Source organism: Biomphalaria glabrata, chromosome 1 (genome assembly GCF_947242115.1).
Source record: "Biomphalaria glabrata chromosome 1, xgBioGlab47.1, whole genome shotgun sequence".
Classification (NCBI taxonomy): domain Eukaryota; kingdom Metazoa; phylum Mollusca; class Gastropoda; family Planorbidae; genus Biomphalaria; species Biomphalaria glabrata.
Genome location: NC_074711.1, coordinates 15,887,548 through 15,907,351, shown reverse-complemented (window position 1 = coordinate 15,907,351; position 19,804 = coordinate 15,887,548). Strand labels below are relative to the sequence as shown.

Genomic DNA, 19,804 nt, shown 5'->3' with positions numbered 1-19,804 from the left:
TTTATATAATACTTTGTTATGTCACTCTATTTCTTTCCTATGCTGGCTAATTATTTACGTGCAGTAGAATTGAAATGTTTCAATATCCAAACATATATAGTAGACATTTTTAATGCTGTAGATATGAAAGGTAACTCGACGTGGTCAACATTGATAGTCTTAGGAGTTATTGCATATTTTTGTCTGTTTTCAAATAATAATAATAATAGCCTGCCACATCACTAGAAAATTCCTTAGTGGACAATGATAAATAGGAACTCCAATGATTTTTGTTTCTCTTTAACGAAACTCGACCCTGGCAGTGCCAGAGAATGAATAGGCCTACTTGTTCGTTTCTAACATAATAATAATAATATAACGGGAGATTAGTTATAGCCTATAATTATTTATTACACATTACATTATAGACAGACAAAATGTACCCACAGTTTCACATTGACATTTCATGTAAAGTTTAGATCATATTTTCATAACAATATTACGCGCAGCTGTTATCTGTTAAGTTATAAATACTTTGAAATCTGCTGTCACATAAATAAAGTTTAATTCGATAGTTATTAAATAATGATGAAAAAAAAAGAATGATGTAATACTAACACTGTGGCTCACAATAGTTTATGAGAGAAGAAAGTCAAAATATTTGTTAGAATTAAAAGTAGACTAATAAATCTCGAGCTCACCTTTGCTACATGTCTTACTGGACTAATGATACATTAAATAAAACTTAGTATCATCCCTATGTAGGGCCAAAAGATAACTTTAAAATATAACTAGTTAAATAATAGTTAAAATATCTTTTATAAAAATGCAAATACTCCATTAATTTGGAAAGTAATTAAGGGTAAGTTAGGTTTGTATAATGCTTTTTTTTTTAATTTTAGGAACGACTCTAAGTTGTCATCGATAATCCAATTTCTAATTCATGCTTGTAAATGATTGTTCGCAAAAATAGTTCCTTCCATTGATCATATGAGTCAGAAGTGTTAGAAAAAAAAAAGCTTGTTTCAAAGCAGTCAATTGTGCTGTTAACTTAATTCTCATTTACTTTTCTACAATACTACTAAATCGGGAGTCTGATTTGAAAACTGTCTCAGATATTGATCTAGTCATCTGAATGTATAAAGAGAAAGATTACTTGTTCTTCCATCCCCCCCCTCCCAAACTAACAGTCCAGGTCTCCTCGCTGTCCTGTCTTGAACTGCAATGCCTAACACACTCAGTGTCTCTGCTTCACGCAGGCTTATGATCAGATGACCATACCACAGGTCACATTCACGTGCAACGTTCATACCAGTGATGTCCCTTGCCCTTCGACATAGCACACTTAACTGTCCTACTGGCCTGTGTCACATAAGTCAGCTGATCACACACAGTTAACCCTATCGCGTCGCCAATAGGGTTACAACAGTATTATATGAATAGTATGTGTATAAAAATACATCAATACAAATAAAAGTGCCAACAATGAGCAAATATAAAATGGTTTAACATTGAATGTATTGTACAGCTTTAAAAGAGATAACATACCGTAACGCACATCAAAAGTATACACATCCAAAAATATTCCTAGTGCAATGTCGAGTAAGGATCAATGTCGTGAAGAAGTTCACAAAAAACCGGAGATTGACCGGGAAGGGGGTATCAAATTGTTTTACTAAAAAAAAAAATAAAAAAAATTCATTACTGAATTTTGCCGCGCATTTGTCAAATCATCGGGATGTTCTTTAGTTCATCTTGTGGCACATTCTTGTATAGATTTAGAGTTCATGTTGACGACCTCACTAATAAAAACACAAACCAGTCTTGTATTTAGGACACTGTATACAGCAGTTCATCGGTTAACGATGACCAGATATGTGTTAGCTTTATATATATATTGTACTCAAAATTGAGGAATTAGCAATTTCTTGAACTAATTTTGCTAACGATTTTTCTTTTGCTATTGTCTATTTACATCACAACATTTCACTACTTATGTAGAGTAGTACTTAATATGAACTATATAACTCGTGCATAATGTTCCGAAACCATAGATCTAGCTTACTAGCTGTTGTTTTTTATTGTGACTGCTGTCAATTAGAGTCAATCAGCATTGACCTGTTCTAACACTTGATACTTTTCAAACAGAAATTAAAAACAAAAAAAGCTTATTTCACGGCTTATTTCAAAAGTAAAGTAGCAATTATACATAAAACACTGAACCATAATCTTCAAATACAAAAACAAAATTTAATAAAATACTCTGAAAGACACAAAGATAAAGGCACATTCCTCGTCCCATATGCTGGGCCAAATTTGTACAAATACTCCTTCTTCCCTAGTGCTATTTGAGCATGCCTGAGCTAGCCAGGAAAACCAGTGACTTGGCAGAATTTAAGTCATTGGTTAATTGGGGCCTATGCATGACGTAATCATCTTCTTTTTTGAAGTAACGTCTGTATTATATAAGATAGAAGATAAGAAGATTGTGGTTCCAAATAATGTGAAACTTTAGCAGCTAAGTTTTTCAATGTGGACATACAGCTCAAGGTACCAATGAAACTCCCTGAAAGTTCTCTTTCATGTTATAATTTGCTTGTAGGTATGTCCTCTGGAGCTGAATCAGCTTCTGCTCTAAATAGTGAGCTGAGGGGATTATAAACTGGTTCCAAGCTCTTGACGTCTTAAAATTTGCTTTTAAATTCCACAATCAAGAAATCCAAATGTGTTTTCACTTACTGGCCTCAAGAAATGGAATAGCTTTATTTTATATATATTATAACAACCCATTGCAATACTTCCGATGATAAACATGAAGTCTTTCTTCAACTCTTCATTAGAAATATTAATAACAATAACAGTCCCAGTCAATATCCTTCAAGGAACCTAACAATTTCCAATTTCTTCCTTGAGATTCCATGTTCTTCTAATGCTAGGCCAGCGGATACTACTGTACCGAATATCGGAATGTTTTGTTTCCAAATCTTCAATTACTTTCGGAACTGCCAGTCAGTGCCGGCCTTAGATAATTGGAGGCCCTAGGCGAAGTGAATTTGGTAGCCCCAAATAAAATAGAAAAATAAAAATTAACAGAGAAAAAACTAAAAGTATGCAATTTATTAAAAACCTGGTGTACTTCAACAATAAATGGAAGATAAGTTTCGCTATTTCGTCTCCAAAATGATATAAAAAAGCCCTTGTGCAAGGTCCCAAGGACCCAAACAATCGTAGGCCTTAGGCAGCTGCATAGTTTGCCTATGCCTATTATAAGGCTTGCCCTATGCCAAAAAAATATAAACCTTAGTGAATTAGTATTGTATTTGTATTTGATAGTCAATGCAGCTTTGTGTAAACTTTCCCATTATGAGTTTATGGTTGGGAAATTGTTCTTTATTTTATTACAAAGCCTGTTTTTCTCAGTCAAAGCATGGGAACTATCAGTTGTTACCCTTAAATTGCTATCTTTTGCAAGCGAACCTAAGTCTTTCGACACAGTTCTTCATAGCATTAGATAAATACTGGCCTGAACTTGTCTTTGAATTTTTTGAATTATTTACATTTAAAATAATCTTAGTTTACTTTAAACTTTTAGAATGACATTTAGAGACAATGTTTCTTTATCCTCTTCATTATAAGTGATAAGAATCAAAGTTTCAATAATTTCTAAAGTTATTTGCCATTATTTATTTTTAATATATTTGCATGTTTATATTTGTATAATGTGTGGGCACCCCTGATTTCTTTACGAGTCCGCGGACCGCATAAAACACTTCGGTGGGCCGCATGTGGCCCGCTCAACGTAATTTGCCCACCCCTGGCCTAGCAGGTACCGGTACAATATATATGTCGGTGATTTATTTAGCCTTTCACATTGTTTTCATTCGAAACAAGATGGACGCCTTGGACGGTTTTGTTTGATATTCGCTTGGAAAATAATAATTTTTTAAAATTATAACCACTTAGAGCTAGAATCTATATGATCTATACTAGTCTCTATATATTTTAGTTTTAATTTTTAGATCTAGACGGCCAGCGTATTCTAGATCTAGTTAGTGTCTCTAGATAGTAGATGTAGACTAAAGTCAAAAGGACTAGTTAGACTTAGTCTTAAATGACTTAAATAATAAAATATACATCTCTAGTATAGCTATTAGTAGGAGTTATAGATCAAGATCTACTACTAAGAATGTCTACTTACTTTAAGTACTTACTTAGCCCTAGCTTAGACTTCAATATTACTTCATTATGATTATATGTAATATGTCCCTGTGCCAATCTAGATTCTAGTCAGGCATGTTAATCATTTAGATCTACTTAAAACTCAGCCTCAGCCAAATTGGTTTTTCTGTCTGTTTCACTGTTCAGGGCAGGAAAACTTTCCAGGGTCCTTCAATGGAAAGTTTTACCGAAATCTATATATTCCATTCTCTAATGGAATATGGAAGAATTTTAAGGAGCTTGTGTACGATTTTGTTCAGGCATATGGAATAAAACAATAATTATAATATTATCTTTGTCACACTTTGTGTCTTTCTGAGTATTTCATTTGGTTTTCTTTTGTCAATTATGGTTCAGTGTTTTATGTATTATTGCTACATACTTTTCTTCTGTCCTGAAGTGTCTATAAATCATCATTTAATAAATGTATTGATTTTTCTAATGGTGTAACATACGTTACTGAAGTTACTCTAATAATGAATGTGAATATTCATTTATAACAAATCTCCATCACTGCCTATTTTGCATTGGTTCTAGTTTCTTCATATGTTTTCTTGAACTGAGGGATCCCAAACAGATGCATATTCTAATATGTAATACTGATCTAACCAAAATTAAGGTTAAAATAACAATTCAGTTTTTTGTTCTTGTTTGATTTTTAAACATTTCTTGTAATAAACTATTGTTTTGTTTCATTTTTTAAATATTTCATTTTTTTTTTCTTGTTTATCCACATAAAAAAAATATATATATATTCTAGATCTAACAATACTGAACCAAAGAAAATTAATAAGCATTAAAAATTAAATTATGTTTCAATCATTATCAATAATTTTAAAGACATAAATCAGACATGTCTTCTCAAAGTCTTAGAAATCCAAAAGATTTAAGAAACATGGTTTCTGAAAGCTCATCAGTAAGTATAATAGGCCTACACATGTATTAGATTTATCTTCTGAATTTATGCATTAATTATTATTTATTTAAATTTATTACAAATAGATGATCTTGATGTATAAATCTTATTGTCACTTTAATGGTGTATTTTTCAATCACTAAGTATTATGATATTCTATTTTACACTTCAATATCAGTAGCTAGTACACAAATACAGGGAATACCTGTGTTCAGGCAGCTATTTATATAAAATAATAAAGGGATATAGTTTTTTTTGTAACGTATCTTCATTTGTGAATTACAGTCATTAACCCTTTCTCTCCGCAATTATTTTTCACTTTCCAACAGAATTATTTATTTTGCTTATATATATTTCACTACCCTATTATGATTCAACTTTAATAAATGTTATATTTGGTGCACCCTTTTTTATATAATTCAAATTGATGTTTATAAAACCAAAATAAAAGTTTATTTTGGACATACCATGCAAATGCAAAATTTAAACTTCATGACTGTAGATAATTCTTCCTTAAAACTAGATTTAGACTTGATCTAGGCAATATTTTATTATCCAAATTGAATAAAAAGTCATTTTTATGATAGTTATTTATATTTTCACAAAACTGTTTTAGCCCCCACTCTTTAAAAACATGTATTTTTTGTAAAACCACAATGAAAATGAAAAAAATCTGTATATTTTTTCCAAAGGGAAACTACTTAAGATTTATTTATGAACAATTAAAACATATTTACTAAATAACACCGTAACAAAAGAATCAAATCCACTGGAGCTCAAAGTAGGCACGTTTGAAACAATTGAAAGCTATCAAAAAATAGCTATTCATATTTATAGAGACGGATCGGCTTTCAAAGCCACCATCAATGCTGGTCTTGGTGTCTTCCCTAAAAATAAACACTTTGAAATAAGCGCACCCTGTGGTGATTACTGCTCAAACTTCCAAGCCGAAATTGAGGCAATTACCATAGCACTACAGACAGTGGAAAACAAATTATATGAAGGAGTGCAACCACCATCAGATATTGTTGTCTTTACAGACTCCCAATCTACTCTGCAAGCACTTAACAGCAGCACCTTTAACAGCCCAAGAGAGTTGACAACACTCATTGTGATAATCCATCAGATGATATCAAAATTAAATATCAATATCACACTACAGTGGATCCCTGGACACATTGGCATCATGGGAAATGAAAAGGCAGATAAGCTATCAAAGGCAGGTTCATCTATGGAACAACCAGATAGACCTGTTAACTACCTCATGTTAGTCAACAATCACAAAGAGGAGTGGCTCAACCAATGGGCATCAGGAAACACAGGCAGAGCCATGTACAAAGAAATGACTACGCCTAACAAACTGGACAGTATTAACTTCCTCCCCCGCAAAGAACAATCTACAATCTTCCAACTAAGAACAGGACACACACCACTATTAAATTACCACCTGAACAAAATAAACTCCACACAACTCCCCCTTTGCAGACACTGCGCCCACCCCTTTGAAACCGTAAACCATATCCTCTTTGAATGCCACCCTAATCCACCTTAGGCAGACCCTACTTCCACTACAGCCCAACATAACCAACACCCTGTACGGCAGTGCTGAACAACTGAAGTAAACAGCACACTTTTTTTCCTTGGCACAGTCTGCAAAAGAGCTGACAGCTCAGCAGCAATAAAGCTGGCTAGAAGAAGATGAAGAAGAAGCAATTAAAAGCATATTGTAAGGAAAGACAACAAAACAACTGACTTTTTAAGCATCAATTATAATATCGTTGATTAGGTTGCAGAAAGGAGTAAAATCAAATCACATCTCAAGCATCCTTGTTTTCATCTATTCTCTGTTTCTCCATCATGTCCCATGGTCCACAATATATTGCCAAATGACAGTGTGCAATGTAGTCATAACAATATATATATAAGGACAAACTATTGGGATAAAAAAAAGTTAACAAACTGTTGATTTAGAAAGATAGAGCGCTTGTCATTTTGATTGTAAAACCCTGCCTTCATCACCTGCCATGCTGCAGGCTATTAATGACTTACTCTAGGCACTTCTTAATTCTGATGGACCACTAGAAACTTATACAAGAAAGAAATGAGATATGAAGTTTTTATTTGGATATTTTACTATGTAGAGCTTATTTCGCATAAAAAAAAATTTCAGGGCTAAGGAATTAGATTACTGACAATGTAGGCATAGTTCAGCCATAACATATAAGCAAATGTTTACTTTTTTCTCATAATTAATATTTTTACATTAAGGACATGGAGGATATGCAAAAAAATTTAATGAAATTAAAGCAGTTGACTGAAGATGATAAAATGGAAAATACAAAACTTAGATCACGGATTGATGAACAGTGTCAATTGATTATGATCCTGAAACAGCGGGCTGATGAAGGCACAATTCGGTGTCAGACATTGGAAAAAATTAACAAAGAGCTTCTTGATTTCAGAGAACAGGTTTGAATAGTTTATTATCAAATGAAAATTTTCATATCATTGTCCCTAATGTTGAAAGATTTTTTTTTATTAATATTTAATAATCTGATCATTTATTGGCTATTAATAACACTTAATTTTCTAAGAATTTGTGTAATTACATGATTGCTTAATCATAAGAGCTGACTTTCAGTTTATATATAAATTTTGTTTTGTCTTTTATATATCTATGATAACTATAGTGAAATGATGCTAATTCTCTGGGGGACAAATTTTTATCTCATTGTTTAATAATGTTTAATTTAATTAAAAATTAGAAACAAAAATGTGTTACTTAATTACAGGCTGAGGCAATGTTGAAATCAGAAATAAAAAAATATGATGTCTTAGATACTCGTTTCAATCAACTTGCCTCCAATCATGAAGAAATGATCCAGATTAAAGATGAGTACAAGCGTGCCAACCAAGAGTTACGAGAAGACAATACCAGACTAAAAGATGAGAATGGTAGGCTCTTCTCAAAAACAATAGCTGAGAAAGACAACAAAATACAAGAGCTAGAGAAGAAATGTTCCACTATGTCAGAGCAAATTGTGACATTAGAACAAAAGTTGAGGTTTGTTTCTTACTTTTAGTTTTTATTGCTTGAATAAGACAATGCAATCTTTGACCCTCTTTCTAATAAATTTCCATATGATTTCAATAATAGAGTTCAGAAAAAGCTAAATTCTCATTTAGTCTTATGTCACTATTTTGGAAAACAATTTTATTCAAGTTTAACATTCTTTGTTTCTTTTAGGGGAATACATATTGGCATTCTGAAATAGATGTAATTGCCCAATTGACCTTACTTTGTAAACATCATGGAGGTGCATGATGATATAAGTTCAGAAAGCAGTAGCAGGTTTATTCATAGATTTGACTATAAAGCATTTGCTTTTCTTTCTGGCCACTTGATAATTTAATTATTCATTGGCCAAATAACTAAATAAACTTTGCATGTCTCATGGGTGGCTCATTTTATTAGGTTATTACAACTATTTACTGCTTTTTCTGTCCTAATATATTTGAATGTTTAATAACTGAACACAGGAATGGGCAAAGGCTTTAAGAATCAGTAAAGTTCCTTTTTCTATGGGGCAGAAGATGTCAAGGTCACCTGTTTTTGTGGCCCACAGTTAATGAGGGTGTCAAATGGCAATCATAATGACCAACCGCCATTACTTTTCCCCAACTTATGTCAGGTACGTATTAGACCTGGGTGACTCAGAGGTGCCCTAAAGATCTTCAAATAAAATAAAAATTCCCAGTCTTCATCAGGATTCAAACCCGGGACCTCCAGTTTGGAAGCCAAGCGATTTACTACTCAGCCACTGTGCAGATTCTAGTATTAAGAATCTGACAGCAACATAAATGACAGAATGAGAACATTCTAACTTAAAATCTTAAAGCACTTTCTGGGATGTAAATCTGGGTAGATAAAACTATTAGGAAGTGAATGAACATTAGACCCTCCAACTTGAATTTTGCAGGTGCTAGGATGATGCATTGGAGGAAGAAGAATTACTAACTTGCGCTTTGCAGATGACATTGGCGGCCTAGCAGGGACAGAAGAAGAACTAGCTGACCTGGTGATGCGCATGACAAGACTTCCGCAGCATATGGCATGCAAATATTGGCCAAAAAAACTCAAATTATGACCAATAGCCATCAGGGCTTTAAAAGAGGCATCAGTATTGGAGGTGAAAAGCTAATTAGTGTTAACAGCTTCAAATACCCCGGAGCTATTGTCTCAGATGAGGGAACAAAACCCTAACTATTGGCCCGAATAGCACAGTCCACAGCAGCCCTTTCAAAACTTAAAATAATATGGAAAGATAAGGGCTTAGCCCTCTGCACCAAAATCAGACTGATGCGCTCTCTGGTCATGGCCACATTTTTATATGTTTGCGAGTCGTGGATGTTGAATGCAGAGCTTGAGAGGAGGATCCTAGCAATGGAATTGAGATGCTACAGAAGGATCCTAGGCATCACTTTCAAAGACTGCATCACAAACCAAGAAATCAGAGACAGGGTTACTGTAGCGATCGGAGCCCATGACGACCTGCTAACTATTGTAAAAAGACGAAAGCTTAAAACCTTTGGCCACATTACAAGATCTACAGGGCTCGCAAAGACCTTCCTTCAGGGAACAGTACCAGGGAAAAGAAGAAGAGGCAGACAGAAAAAGCGATGGGAGGACAACATTAAAGAATGGACAGGCCTGCCATTGAGAGAGGTTCTAAACAAGGCAAAAAAAAAGGGAGGAATGGAGAAAGACGGTCAACAAATCTTGCCTGGTGCCCCAACTGTCCAACAGACTAAGGGATAGGTAAAGGTAAAAGGATGATGCACACTGTCACTGCTGTTCATTTTTGAATAGTTAATTGAGGGGCAGTTTTGTCCACATCTTTCTGTTGTCTAAGTAGCCTTTTTCTTTCTCTAAGTATAGTTTTTGATAAATACTTTTGTTGTCTTATCATCCTACTTCCATGATTTTTTTTTTTAATTTATGGACTTGTAGCATGAAATCTAAATCATACAAATACAGTAATTATGATCTTTTGATTTTTCATACATTTCAATGAATCTGACTAATTCAAGTACATGTATTTTAAACAGGCAAAATCAAGTGGAATGGCGTGCAAAAGAAGAAGCTATGAGGCAAGAACTATCAGAACATCAGACAATTAGCTCCCAGCAAGTTAAAAATTTACAAAGCTTATTAAAAACTACTGAAGACAAATTCAAAGGTAAAGATGAATGAAGTTCCCTGTTTGAAATATGATTAATTGATGGGTGGACTGGTCAACTGGGAAATATTTTGGTTATAGCTCATATGAAAAGACAATACATATACACCTATCATAATACACCTCATTTGTTTACTTTTCTTTGAATTTTAGAACATTAATCGGTATAGGTTATAATAAGCTTCTTGATAAATTAAACGCAAATTTATAACTTACTTACTGACCATTAGAGTAAGACATTTCTGCTTAACATATCACTTTTTTTTTAAATTCTTATTCATTATCTGTACTTTAAAAAGCAGTAGGGCCTACAATTTTATTAATAAAATAAAATATTCTACAATATGCACTTTTAGATACTGAGCAGAGACTTCAGTCCATTATGGATAAAAAACGCAACATGCAAGATGAAGTATCAGACAAACTTATGAAAGCCAATAAAGAAAAAGAAGAATTACTTGCCCTAGTGATGCAAAGAGGCAAACTTATTCAGGTATTGACATGAGTGAGAATTACTACGTGAACAGAAGTGTGGCAGAGCATTGTGTATATATATATACACATACACTTTCATTTATATAGATAGATTTAATGAACATTAATGAATGGGACCATTGCTTTTCTATTCATGATTTTTACTCAGAAGACCTACTATATATTTATTATACTTCTTTCAAATTTATAAAATTAATGCAGAAAATTGTTGCATATTAATTTGATTCGTTATGTAATCTATATAAAAAAAATAAATTCCCATTTTAGACCTTGTGATCTTTGGAGCAGATGATGTGGCCCAGGGTTAATGAGGGTGTCATATGGCAAGCACAGTGACCCATTGTAGTTGGCTGAACTCAGAGGCTCTCTAAAAATCCTGATATTAAAAATACCAGAATTCAAACCCGGGACTCCTGGGTTCAGAAGCCACACGCTTTAACATTTAGCCACTGTTTCTCCATGTAGTCTCTGTGTTAGAAATATTTTCTGAACAAATTTAAACTTACTTTAATAACAAAGGTTAAGTTAAAACAGACTTTTCATAAACTGAATAATTGCAAAATCTTAAATTGAGCAAATCATTTTATGTGCAACATCGTAAATAAAAAGAAAAATCCCTTCCTAAAACTTTTTTTTTCTACAGAAAGAACAGGAGGAAAATAAAGATTTAAAAAATAAAATTGAAGAAATGAAGAAGGCTGTTAAGAAAATGGAAGATAGGTTTAAGTAAGTTCATCATTTGTCACTCTTTCTAGTCATTGTTCTAGATTGTCCATGAATTAGGATTTTTTTGTTTATTATTTATTTATAATTTATAACATTATTAAAGTTTATCTGTTGCATTTTACATCTCTGGAGACAATGTTTTCCCTATGCAACTTCTTGTGTGATATAAAGAGGCCAATCCTTGATACACAGCTGCGGTCACAGAATTGGGCATCTGTAATCACCAGGCGCCGTTGTACTTTCACCCTTCTTTCTGCTACTGTTGTGTATAGCATCTGCAATCTGGGAACCTTCCTTTTTGGTTGCTCTCCATGTGGATCTATCCAGTGCAACATTTTCCAAGCTGTTAGTGTCAATTTTGAAGAGCTTCATAACCCATTTGCATACATCAGTATACCTTAGAAGTGGACAATCAGTGGCTCTCCTGCCTTCTGCTAGATTACTGTACATAATGTCTTTGTGAAAGTTGACCTAGTAGCATTCTATAAACATGACCAGGCCAGCCAAGGAGTCTGCTGCTGATAACCCAGCAGATGTCCTGGTACCCTGCTCTTCATAGCTTATTGGAGCTTATATAAATTGATAAATTAAGAGAAAATCAGACGCAGTAGATGTCAATGTATAAAATCAATAAATAAAAGCTGTTTAACTCATAGATACAGTTAAGCTGTAGAAATGTGTACTCACACTGATAGGCTTAGACCTAATCATGTCTAGATTGATCTGTTGTATTCCCTTTTGTAAATAACTAATTTATCAATGAAAATCAAATTTTTCAGCCGGGAAGCAGAAGCTGTTAATACTAACTTAAAAGTTAAGAGACTGGCTGAAGAGCTCGAAGGGGCAGATAGTAAATACACACAAATGATGAAGGTAATTAATATAGAAAAGTGCACAGTGGTAACTTTTAACAAGTCTGCAGTTAACTTTCATTAATATTTTGAAATTTTAGGACCTTTTTTACATTTTTGGCCCAGCCTATTGTTACTGATATTACAGACACTAGATGCTTGGTTGTGTGGTATGCACTCTAAAAGGTCAGATTGATGGTCTCAGGTTTGAACCCTGCCTGCTGCTATTCCTTGCTGTCCTGTGTGAAGTGTGGGCTAAAATGTAATATCTGAAGGAACATCTAAAAGACATAAAACAAACAAACAAAAACATTTTTTCTGTTATGTCAATTACACTGACACAGACTCTGTATTGGGCTTAACAGACTCTGTATTGGGCATAACAGACTCTGTATTGGGCTTAACAGACTCTGTATTGGGCTTCAAGACATGCACAGCAGGGTCAATTAAGAAACTTAATGTGGTGAATACAAAAAAAAGATTAAATTAAATGAATATTTTAAATTCTAATTTTATGACATTGTAATGCATTAATATTTTTTAAGAAAAGAGAGAAGATTTTAATTTGAGCAGAATCAAGATTCATTTATAAATTTTGTTTAAATTAGTTTGTTTTTCTTAATAGGAAGATATCGCACCCTCTTCTGTTTTTTTAGTCTTAATTTTTTTTTACAACTCACTCTGTCTGTTGGTCTGGTAAAAGGTTTGTTTGTTATCTCTTTGACACCCAATCTTGGATCAAGTAGTCCCTTTATAGGTCAACACTCTAAACTGAAACAAACAATATATAACTGTACAATCTTCTCTAATCATTAGTGCCTCACTTGCAGAGTGGTTAGCATGTCAGTCTGAGTTCAAATTCAAGTTGTTCCCCCTTTTTTTTTTCTACAAATGCTTTTAAAACCACTTATGGTGAAATCCACCCAGATATTCTTTTTTTTTTCTACCCCCCCCCCCCTTTCATTTTCCCAATTAGTGCAGATAAGTGATTCGATCATAGTGCATTGAGAAAGCTAAAAGCATGAAATGGCGCTAATCAAAAACAATTGGTAAAAATATTATTAATCGCACAGATTTATTGTTGTTGATCTATTACAAATTTAATGACATGACTGATCCAAACTAATTGATACAATTACACTTTATATAAGCTTTGTTTATTAAAAAAAAATATTTTTTAAGTTTTTCTTATTTTAACTCATAATTATTTCAGTTAGGGCCCATATCAAAGTATTATAAACCTTTTCATCACTTTTTTTTATACATAAAAAATGAACACTATATCTCGATAGCTGCATTTTATTCAAACATTATTGGAGCTATAAGGTAACTTTTACTATTTAATAAACTATGTTTGTTTTTTTACATTTGTTCAGCCAAGATTTCTTAACTTTTTTATTGGTACGTAGTCTGTACACCATTATTTTCATTTATGATTTACATTTGTTTGTTCACTTTGATGGTTGATCATACATTTCTTTTATGGTTTTAGTTGTTCACTTTATTGGTTGAGAACAGTCACACTGCAGTGTCATTACATTTCACATGTTTAGTGTTGTTTTGGTTTGTTCTTCAGCATACTTTTGAAAACTTACATAGAGAGTAAATGGATAAGCCACTACGGTAATAAAAAAAGAACTATCAGTAGGATGCCTTTCAGAACTGAGTTCATAACACATGAAGAAGAAGAAACAAACCTTCATCACTATGTCACTATTCACCATTCCTGAAAGAGGACTTTTCCTATTGGCAGACAACTCATTGCAATGGTTTTATTAGGAATAAAAATGAGATGATCTCCCCTGACTATTTAGTTTTTGACCTTGCTCTTTACTCCATAGTACCCAAGGTATCACCTGCACCTATCCCTTAGTCTGTTGAACTTTTGGGGCACATGCCAAATCTGTTGACTGTCTTTCTTCTTGGATAGAATTTCATTCAATGAGAGGCCTTCATACATTCTTTGATGTTTTCTTCCCATCACTTTCTCTGTCTGCCTTTTTTTCTTTTCCTGGTACTGTTCCCTGAAGAAAAGTCTTTGCAAGTCCTGAGGACCTTTTTATGTGGCCATAGAGTTTTAGTTTGTGTATTTTGACAGTGGTTAACAGGTAACACCAAATGAAATAATGACTGTAAAAAAAAAAACAAGGTATAAAACCTATAGATAAACAAAAAAGGTGGGAGTATACAGAAACATTGCTTTCATTCAGGACAATGGAGGGAAATTTATTGCATTGGCACAAAGTCCTAAAAGATGTCTCAACTATCATGATTATTACAACTATTTAAGCATTAACACAGTCTTGCGGGAGTTTTAAAGTGCACGGAATAATTATTTTATCATTATTCAATGATTCAGTCTCTATTCTTTCTCTCACAAGTATCATTTTCAATGACATGCTACTTGGTCACTTTGGCTTATTTTTTAGGTGGAATTCAGAAAGAAATATATCAGTAGCCTGATGACTATAGCTTTTATAACAATTTCACATACATACAGTATGCCAATTTTGCAATTTTTTTTTGAGTCTTCAGAAGTTTTTGATTAATATTTATTTAGAGAAATTAGTGAAAAAGAGTGATGTTTTACACATAGCCATTCTTTATAATTTTGTATTCAAAAACAGTTTATACACTGATACATTGATGATAAATGATCCAAGCTATATATTCATTTTATATCTTATAGGAAAGAAGAAAACATATTCTGAAAAAAATTTAAAACTTAAGTTCATTTGTATTACGTTTTGTCATGCTTTCAATTTCTGAATAATTGGTAGTCAAAAAAATTACATTTTTTAATATTATAATGTTACATATGGTAGTTGCAAATATTACACGTGATTCTGCGTAGCCACTGGAAATACTGCATTCCTCATTAATCTTTGGACTCAAAGATAAGCCTTAGTATTATTATATATAAATACTATGGAGGAAACTGCTGCCCTGGTCTCTCTGGATGAAAGAAGAGAAATAAAAATCCTTTCCCAATTCACTAAATTGGAAACCTTGGAGAGGCACTCACTCAAAACAAAACTCCACTAAACTGGCACTAAAAACCGTCTGAAAAGGACCAATCTTATAAGGAATCTCTAAACCTAAAAAGGAAACATTAACTTGAAAAAATAACTCTGGAATCCATGATCCATCATAATGAATCTCCACCCTGGGACGAAAGCTCTCTTCCTACTATAAGAGACCATATTGAAAATATAACAAAAAAATCTGACTACATTCCAACAGAGCTCAAGGAAATAGTGAACTGTTTTCTACAAACTCATTATCCCAGCAATCAGTGGATCATAGTTTACACTGATGGCTCATCCCATAAAGCCACCACAAATGGAGGAGCTGGAATGCTAATCGAATGGCCAGATGGAGAAAAACTAGAAAAATCCATTGCAACTGACAGCCACAGAGCAGAAAGGGAAGCACTAGCATTAGCTGCTACCATGCTAGCAAATCATCCAAGTACCCTAAAAAGTCAGATTATCTTTCTGATGCGAAAACAACCCTCCAAAGCTTGAAAAACTCTGATTCCTCTTATATAAAAAGTTTCAGGACAGCACTTACAAAGCTCAACAACAGCAGCAAAAAACTGTTATTCAATGGATACCAGCTCATATACAACTAGAAGCAAATGAGAAGGCTGACACACTTGCCAACAAACTCACAATTAAACTCTGCACTCTACCCAGAAGAAATGAAGAAACTTATAATAACTAAAATAAATGAGAAATGGACAAGCTCTCATCCAAATCACAAGAAAGATGATGCTTATTATAAGCTATCCCGACAAGATCAACGTCTAATCTTTTGACTCAGGACCGGACACAACAGAATGCGATAACATATGTACCAGAAGCTCAAAATTGGAACCAGTGAAATCTGCCCATGTAGAGTGTCACCAGAGAATGCCGACCACGTCCTCCAAAACTGTTCTCTTTACCATGAAGCTTGTACAAGACAGTAGCCCCAAAACACCCCAATGGAAAGAAAACTATATGGAGAGCTCCCTGATTTGGAAAACACTCATCTCATGTATTGGTCTAATTATTCTGAACGCTCTAACATAAAAATGAGAAAGAAGAAGATTATATAAATAAAATATTGTTATTATTTGTATACAGTTAAAAGTTCATAATTTAAGATTAACTTTGAAACAACAGAACTGTTGTTTTTTTTTTTTTATTATAACATTCTAACTTTCTGAATTTTCTTTACCAGGAGTATGAAGCCTTCAAGAAACATTCCAGTGAACTGTTGTTGAGAGAAAAAGAATTAAATGACAGACTGCGACATCTATATTCATGATTTTTTAAAACTTGATATGTAGACTTACAATTATTGAGCATGTTAATTGTTTTATTTTTGTTTTGCATAGATATTTGATCAGCTAAATTTTAATTTGCATAAAAAAATATAATGTTGATGTTATTAATTTCCAAAAAAAAAAAATCTATGAATAATAAATTTACTAACTAGTCACTGATTTCTAATTCCAAACAAAAGAGAAAAAAACTCTTTATAAGTTATATCTAAAAAAAATAGGCATTCTTAGCAACATTTTATTTTATTATTAAAGATATTTTTTTTATAACTAATGAATTCATAACAAAAAAAGTGAAATCAGAAAGATATTCCTAACTCTTTAAATCTTTTTTTTTTTTAAAGTTAATTTTAAAGGTAAATTTTAGTTTCATAAGAAGAAAAGCCTAATGAAATGAAATATGAATTGATTTTAAATTGTTGTTTTTTTACCAAACTATGTAATTCAGTTATTTGACCCTAAAGATTATTGTGCTGATAGTAAACAAAGTTCTATTATTAAATCTTCTCTTAATATTATGCTGTTTGGGAACTTGTGTTTCAGATTACTTGTTTGAAAAAGAAATCATTTACATTAATAATTTTATACATTCATTATAAACAATTTTTTACATAAACAATTTGCCAATTGATACCAGAAACCAATTCCATCAATATGAGGTAAAATTTATTTACACAGTACTTCAGCAGTAATAATAATAACTATAAATAAATAACAAAAATATATTTTTGACTAGTATCAATTGTTATGGCATATGTAATATGTCCATTACAATGTTACATAGATTTAAAAAAAAAGTAAAATAAAAGTAAAATAAATGACTTGTATGTGTAATTAATTATTTTTTTTTGGGCTGTGTGGCTGAAGGTCAAGAACTGCTTGGCTACCTATAAAGGTGGCTTAAGTTCCAAACCCTACTCGAGCAGAGTTGTGTTTGCTGAGTGCCTAAATTAAGGCAGCATGGAAACCTTTTCCCAGATACCCCCTCCCCCACTGGTCCACAAAAGAGATTAGACCATAGTGCTCTTAGCATGCTCTTAACATGAAAGTTGAGCTATACAAAAGCAATTAACAAAAAATGATTCTGGATTTGTTTTAAATTTTATTGTTTTATTTTAATAAACATTTTTAAAACAAGCGGTTATAATTCTATTATAAAATCATTATTTTGTTTGTGTATTTTTACATTATTCTATTTATTGTTCACCAGTTACACAGAATAAAAACTTTAAATATTCAAGTATAATAATAAAAGAAAAGTTATCATGGAAAACTCAGATTGAAATAACTATTAAAAAATCAAACAAAGCAGTTCGGCTAATTGAAAGAAAATTGTACAAATAAATAAGGATATAAAGCTGAAATGTTACTTTAAGCTTGGTAAGACCAATACTTAAAAATGCATCCTCTGTTTGTTTATTTTTGTAAAGTTTTTTCAATGTGAACAAATATTGGTTGTCATTTGTTCCTTTCACAGAATATAAGTCTTTATAAAGGCATAAATTAAACATTTTATACCTCTAACAGTTATTTCAGTATTTTTTGTGATTGAGTATTGCTAACTCTTAAAATCTATATTTTACTCTTGAAAAGCCACTCATTGCTATTCTTTTATTTTAATTAGATCCTAGTTGGGTAGAAATTTATTCATGATAAAGTGAAAACTTAAAAAGAAAAAGTAACTCTATAATTGTTGTGCGTGTATAAAATGTATTGTTTACTAACAGTCCAGAGTGCATGATTTACCACATGACCTGCATCCATCCTAAACAAAACAACATAGACATCCATTCTAAACAAAACAACATAGATATCCATCCTAAACAAAACAGCATATCTTGGAAATGTTCTGCAGCATAGGGAAATAAAGAATACTTTTTAGGAAACTGATAGCATCAAATGATTTATGTATAAAGTTAGTCACTAAATGCCACTATGTATGAATAACTTCTCGGAACTGCCTGTGGTTAAGTCCCCTAGCTCTGATAAGTTTGATCACTGAGATAATTATATTGGGTCAATCGCATGTTTGATATTAAATGCAAATTTGCATAAACATTCCCTTGTAGAGGTAAGAGTTTATGGTTGAAATGCCGTTCTTACATTTTATTATCAGACTGAAGTTTTTCCCACTCAAAGCTTGGACACCATCAGTTCACCATCTTGTTCCATGTCAACCCAAGACTTTCAACACAGGCTTGAATAAATATTGGTCAGAGTTAGAGTCATTGACTGAATGTTTCCACATATTGCCAGTTAGAATAATCGTTTTCTTTAAACATTTTAGAATGACAACTATAGACACATTTTTTAGCCTCTTCATCATAAGAATCAGAAGTTTCAATAATGTATATATATATAGATATTATTTTTAATATATATGAATTTTTAGTAAATATAATCTAGGGGCAAACCTATATATTTGTAGGTGTCCCTGAACCGCATAAACAGCTCCGGTGGGCCACATTAGATGAAGCGTTATTCCGTATGTTAGCAGATTTTGTATAGTCGCGCCGTAAAAGTATCTAGGATCTTCTTGTTTAGTTTAAAGCTATTGAGTTTGTATAGAAAAAAAAAAGTCGCTGGGTGGTCTTCCCACGATTCTTGTTATCAAGGATACCGCCTAGATATTTATATGCCTTCACATGTTCTATAGATGTAGTGTTTATCTGCAGTTCGTGTATCGTTTCGTTTTTTCTTTCTGAAATCTATTATAAGTTCTTAAATTTAGTTTTTGTGACATTCAGTTCTAGAAAGTTGTCATAATGCACCAGTTTGTAAACTCTTCTATCATCGAGCTTCGATACTGACTACTGAGTTTCGTCTTTTGAAATAAGACCGACTATGGCAGTATCATCAGCGATATAATAATAATAAATAAATTCATATTTACTTAACATTATAGAGAACCTAATTTAAGTTATCACTGAAATCATGTTTGATATATTCCCAATTTTTCATTACTTTTGTTATTTTATTTATTTTAATTTTTTTTACTTGAATGAAAGATATTTAAAATTCGAAATAAAAAGTTTATTCAAAGGGAAGC

General features: G+C 32.5%; 1 protein-coding gene across 8 annotated transcripts; it reads left to right on the top strand.

Moving 5' to 3' along the window:
• Positions 1-3,835: 3,835 nt before the first annotated feature.
• Positions 3,836-18,279, top strand: LOC106073657 (coiled-coil domain-containing protein 89-like). 8 transcript variants are annotated; one of them, XM_013234272.2, is made up of 10 exons: positions 3,866-4,182; positions 5,038-5,113; positions 7,382-7,582; positions 7,906-8,177; positions 10,223-10,353; positions 10,710-10,846; positions 11,492-11,574; positions 12,354-12,447; positions 13,802-13,826; positions 16,653-18,279. In XM_013234272.2, exons 1-10 carry the CDS (start codon positions 4,166-4,168, stop codon positions 16,658-16,660), a joined length of 1,044 nt encoding a protein of 347 aa, XP_013089726.2. In that variant the 5' UTR covers positions 3,866-4,165; the 3' UTR covers positions 16,661-18,279. The 8 variants fall into 8 exon arrangements, with proteins under 8 accessions (XP_055880682.1, XP_055880696.1, XP_013089726.2 ...); XM_013234273.2 differs by lacking the exon at positions 13,802-13,826 and adding an exon at positions 13,718-13,751; XM_056024707.1 differs by lacking the exon at positions 13,802-13,826 and having other exon boundaries at positions 3,836-3,886; positions 4,958-5,113.
• The last annotated feature ends 1,525 nt before the right edge of the window (positions 18,280-19,804 follow it).